The sequence below is a fragment of the Limulus polyphemus genome, unplaced genomic scaffold (assembly GCF_000517525.1).
Source record: "Limulus polyphemus unplaced genomic scaffold, Limulus_polyphemus-2.1.2 Scaffold72, whole genome shotgun sequence".
In the NCBI taxonomy this organism is placed as follows: domain Eukaryota; kingdom Metazoa; phylum Arthropoda; class Merostomata; order Xiphosura; family Limulidae; genus Limulus; species Limulus polyphemus.
Genome location: NW_013665682.1, coordinates 873,903 through 879,305, shown reverse-complemented (window position 1 = coordinate 879,305; position 5,403 = coordinate 873,903). Strand labels below are relative to the sequence as shown.

The 5,403-nt window shown below is 30.9% G+C and overlaps 2 protein-coding genes across 2 annotated transcripts in view; both read right to left on the bottom strand.

Moving 5' to 3' along the window:
* LOC106466186 (GTP-binding protein SAR1b-like) overlaps positions 1–5,403 on the bottom strand; it is an 18,109-nt gene that overhangs the window by 5,108 nt on the left and 7,598 nt on the right. Inside the window, exons 2-4 of the mRNA XM_013926431.2 lie at positions 1,745–1,794; positions 1,177–1,296; positions 874–939 (exon numbers count right to left, since the gene is read on the bottom strand). Coding sequence (XP_013781885.1) covers positions 874–939; positions 1,177–1,296; positions 1,745–1,787 — 229 coding nt within the window. The 5' untranslated portion in view covers positions 1,788–1,794. The remainder of the gene's footprint in view (positions 1–873; positions 940–1,176; positions 1,297–1,744; positions 1,795–5,403) is intronic.
* LOC106466118 overlaps positions 2,421–5,403 on the bottom strand; it is a 45,288-nt gene continuing 42,305 nt past the window's right edge. The window contains exon 14 of the mRNA XM_022394653.1: positions 2,421–2,455. Coding sequence (XP_022250361.1) covers positions 2,421–2,455 — 35 coding nt within the window. The remainder of the gene's footprint in view (positions 2,456–5,403) is intronic.

The window sequence follows — 5,403 nt, the reverse complement described above, 5'->3', positions numbered from 1 at the left end:
CAAATGTGATTTTTTTTTAACGGTTTCAAACCATAAATATACTAAGCCATTTAAAATATTTTTATCATGGTGAGTTCAGAATTTTTACATGTAAATGTTAATAAAAATACAAAATTTAACAAAAATTATTTTATGTAATGTATTGATTAAAAGCTAATTGAAATTAATTAATTGTTTAGAGAATATGCTTTTAAAGATTTTTTGTACATAACTGTTGTCTATGTATAACACTGCACATGTATCTATTAAAGGTGAATAAAATGGCTATGCAAGATTCATTTTTAACATGGCTCCATATAATTTAATTGTTGTAGTAAAAACTTAAATTTATATATATATATATAAAATCATCTACAGTCTTTTAAGAAAACAATTAAGGTTAAAAATCAAGTAATTAAGGTGTATAACCATGCATATTATGAGAGATGGCTGAACCTTAAACGGACAAGCAAACTATTATCTTAGGAACATCCATATATAGTGGACAAACCATATATGGATGCTACATAGAAAATGAATATCTATCAGGCCAATTTTTCTTTAATAAAAACTATTTGAAATACTAGCACTAAGGCGAAATTATAATGTGGTGGGAATAACTAAATAATTAGATCAGTGGTTCCTAACTTGGGGTCTGCAAAGGTAATACTGGGGGTTCAGGAGCTATTTTCTTTAATTAAATAATGCACGGAAGGACACAGAATGGTATCTGTGAGGAAAAAAAATAAAAGGGGTCCTTGGTGGTGAAAAGGTTGGGAACCACTGAATTAGATACTAGTTATTAAGTAAATGAGTGAGTGAGTGATTTTGTGTGTACATGCATGAACATGTACACACACCCTTAGAAAATCATTTGTAAGCACTGAAAGCTACCTTGATGATGACCTCCCAAGTCAAACGTTGTAAATTTCATATTTCCTATACATAATTCTTCAGAAGCTGAAAAAGACAATGGCCAATAATACATTAATACTTATAATTTTGTAGAAAATAACTTTTCAGTTTCTTTGACACTATAATTTCATATAAATGAAGACAAATTTCAAGGATGTATTTATAAAAAAGAAGAAAAATATTTAATAATGTCATGAATACAAGATAGCACTTAACTCTTCCTAGTTATACCCAAGTTAAAAGTCAAATGTTTTTAAAGATAGATAATTGAATATACTGTACTTGGATGAAGAGTGGGCACGTGCTGAGCCATTCTGTCATCCTTGAGCATGTGCAGTAGTGTCGTTTTACCAGCATTGTCTAAACCAAGAAATAGGAGCTTTCCACTTTTTTTCCATAGACCTGTTTTTCAAATTGATATTTTAAAGAAACTGGTAAACATTTGTTACATATCAAGTTCACATACGATGAAAAAATATTTGGCAACTGTTATATTCATACCCATATGGTCTGAAAATCTTACTAGACATGCAAATTTAATTTTCAAAGTACTTGGAAATATACAAGTATATCATTTGCAAGTTTCCTTAAAAAACATGCGATTAGCCATACACATCAAAATAACCATATAAAACAGCCCCACCACACTGAATGTAATTTATTCAGGTTAATTTACAAATAAATTTAATTTATAGCAACTACACACATTAAATAATTTGCCAAACATTAAAAAAAATAATTGAATTTATAAATTATTAAATCAGTAGGTGAACCAATTCTTATTATATTTCTATGTAGTGAAGTGTTTTTTAAAAAGACTTAAATCAATTAAAACATTTTGGTAACTTACCTAGGAAACTAAGAATGTTTGTCATCCAATCAAGCAAAAACATTTTTGTTCTGGAAAGAAAAAGAGCAATTTTAACATGCTAGATTAATTCAAATAAATGCACATTAAGCCTAAATACACAAATCCTACAGTTTTTTAAGCAAACTAATATAATAAAAGAAATGTACCCTAATCATTTATTCTTTTTTCATAGTGTTATGTGATGCTGAGATTAAATTGGATACTTATGGAATTTACAAAAAATTGTTAAAGCTAATAGATAAAAAATTGAGTTGTAGAAGACCAAAGGAGTGACTATGAATGGGCCATGTTGGGAAAGTACTACTAACATATATATATGACCTTTGACAACACTTGTGATCAGACCAGAACATGGAAAATCAATTTTAATGTTGATAAGGGTAAAGTTATGAGACAGAGTTAGGTTAGGTTACTTTTTATGTAACTGTACATAGACATCTGGATTACTGTGTGCAACTGTGATTCCCTTACTGCAAGAAGGAGTCGCATAAATGAGTTACTTCATTAAACATCTTACTCAAAGTGAAATGTACAGTTGTTTAGGGTAGTTAGACTATCTTTCTGTGGGTGCTGTTGGTTTGAATTTTTGAAACTATTTAACATACACACACACAAATATACAGAAGTGAAAAGTATTTAAAATGATTTTGATCGGTTATTCTGAGGGACGAGGAGGCACTTTTTCTTGTTCTGAAAACAGAAATACAAGCATTTTCAGACTTATCATAAAGACTACAAGAAAAAAAATCCTATTTTTGAAATAGTAGTATGGATATCAAACATAGGATAAGAACTGTATCACTAATTATGCTGAAAGCCAATTTTAGAGATAAGACAAAAGACTGAGGCAAATAACATTCATTTTAAACATTATTAGAAAAGGTTTAAATAATCTTTTTGAGTTTCAAGTGTCTTTTTGAGGTCAATGACCATTACATACATGAAGCATGTGTCGTAGTATGGGATTTATTAAAAATTATTAATTATTTCATCACTTCAATAGGTTTGTAGCACGACATAAAAAATAATAAGGAACCAAAAATTAGGTTTGCTAAGTTCTTACTAGTTAGCCAAACAGACAAAAATAGGATATTCATTTTGAAAGTTCAATCCGAGCAAAAGATTAAGAATAAAAGTTAATAAATGATTAACAAATTCTTTCAAGAAATCTGTAGATGGAATTGAAGATTTTGACCGTTAGTTTTTCAGAAAACGAGTACGAGAAAATTCTAGATGACGATACTACTGCGGTTCCCATTTTTAAATTAATGGACAAGAGTCTAAATTTAAGCACTTACTAGTCAACAAGATATTACTGCAAGTGAAGTGAATATTTTTCTTACTCATTTACCATGTACAGTTTCAATAGCCAGTGTGACTATTGCATGAGTGACTACTTGGAAAGTAATGCTAGATTATTAGTGTAAAACAAATAAAAAAAAAATATTGGTTCAACACTATAACATATATAATTCTAAATAATTCTTCAGGTTTGAATTCAGAATTTTTCTTAAAATTTCAAAATGGCTTTGTTTGTTTATTTGTTCTGTTGGTAAGCACAAAGTTACACAATATATATATTGCACAATATATGCTGTGCTCACCATGGGTATTGAAACCTAGTTTTTAAAAGTTATAAGCCTTCAGACTCACCACCGAGTTGTTGGGAGCATTTTCTTCCATTATGAAATTCAAGATAATAAGAAATCAAACCTTAACATTTAACATCAAATGAATAAAATAAAATGTTAGTATTAAAGCATTTTATTTACCACTATGGTTACCACATTAGTAGGAAAAAGATAATTTCAAAAAAAAATGTAAGTAACAGTAAGTGATGCTTAAACATTTTAGTTAGATGAGATATGCAATAACCAATAACAATGTTGACTGGAACAGTTTGGTCTTCCAAAGACAGACATGGTTAGCTTTTGTGGTCTACAGTGTACTGGTACAGCAATGAACATAACATTTAAGTCCATGTTGTCCTTCGAGACTGTCCCTTCACACTCACTCTTGATAAAAGTAAAAATTTAAACCATCTATTCCCCTTTTGAATTCTGAAAAGATACCAGTTTATACTAACTACTGCTAATGGCAACTCTTTCCATAAGCTAATAACCTCTTTTAGAAAAATTCAACTGTCTTAACAGTCTAGCCTGTTTTAAACTTGTGTTCTTTTCTTCAGTTGCTTTCAGAAAACAGCAAAAAGAAATCATTGACCTTTATCATCTTCATCTCCTGGATAATCTTGAAAACTTCAGTAAGACCACCTGTTACCTTTTTTTCTTAACAGAAAATAAGTTACCTCAAAAGATCCTCATAAGGTAAACCATCCCTGGAACCATTCTACCAACTTACCAAGTGACCCAAGTCAAACTTGTGTCAACATCCTTAATATAATTAAGAAATACCCAAAAGTTGTCATCAGCAAAATTTAATACTTACATCCCTATCAACATTAATTTAAACAAGAAAACCATTTTAGAAATTTGGCAATTAAAGAGTAAATGTTATATAATTAACCAATGAAATATAATGCAAGAAACAAAAAATGTCTTGTGTTACAATTCATCTGTGTACAGTGAAAAATGTAGTTGTATTTATGAAAAACAAGCAAAAGTACCCATCCCCAGTGATGGGAAAAGTTTAAGTTAATCTATCAATTTAAATTATTTCATGGACTACACAAAGGTTAATTATGTTGCACCCTTGGTTTCACTCGGAGCCAAATCTCTGAGCTACTTCAAAAGTAATTGTTGATCATTTCAGTCCTGCCAAGAGCTGCTCAACAATAACATACATTAAATCTACATTTTTATTCTTTAAGTTATGCCATATTTTGAAATGTGAATGATAGTGAATATAGTGTAGAATATCCTGTTTGCAAAACAAGATTTGGCATCAACAATATTCATGTCTGTTCTCCCATCATTTTGAAAGTGAATGTTGAGCTTTGCCTGTGTGCACAGCTTTTCAAATGCATCGTGGGAAGTGGCTTCCATAAATGGAAGACAGACAAATGCTTGGACAGGCACCATGTTTCATAGTGTATATAAGATGATGGTTGGAAAATTGTATATTGATCCTCAAGCATAACAACTTCATCCTGAAAAATAGCCACTTACATTTAACCAATAGATAATTAACAATAACTTAATTAAATGTACAGAATTTACAAACACAAAATTAAGATACAACAAAGTCTCTTAATTTTACAGGAAGTATCTTATTCCGTACTGGTCTCCGTCTCATTCCTTCTGCTTCACATGGGGTTCATCTGCTCCAACAGGAAATGTTCCATTATTGGTAACAGTCACATCAGTAGTAGTAACTTCATTAATGGCCTCACTGTTTTCCTTCTCAAAACCGGGTAGTGTTTCTTCTTCGACAGTGGCTTTTTCAGGTGACACATCTTCATCAGCACCATTTGTTCCATTGTTCACTTTGTTCCAACTGAAATGTCCTGGACCGTGATAACGCCAAAGCCTGTTGGCATGCACCACCTTTGCCTTACCTCAACAACCACATTTTATTCGGAAAGTCACGTCTGAGATACGATCCACTATGTCATATGGGCCTTCCCATGGAGAAGACAGCTTAGGAGATTTCCCTTTGGTCTTCCTGGGATTATACAA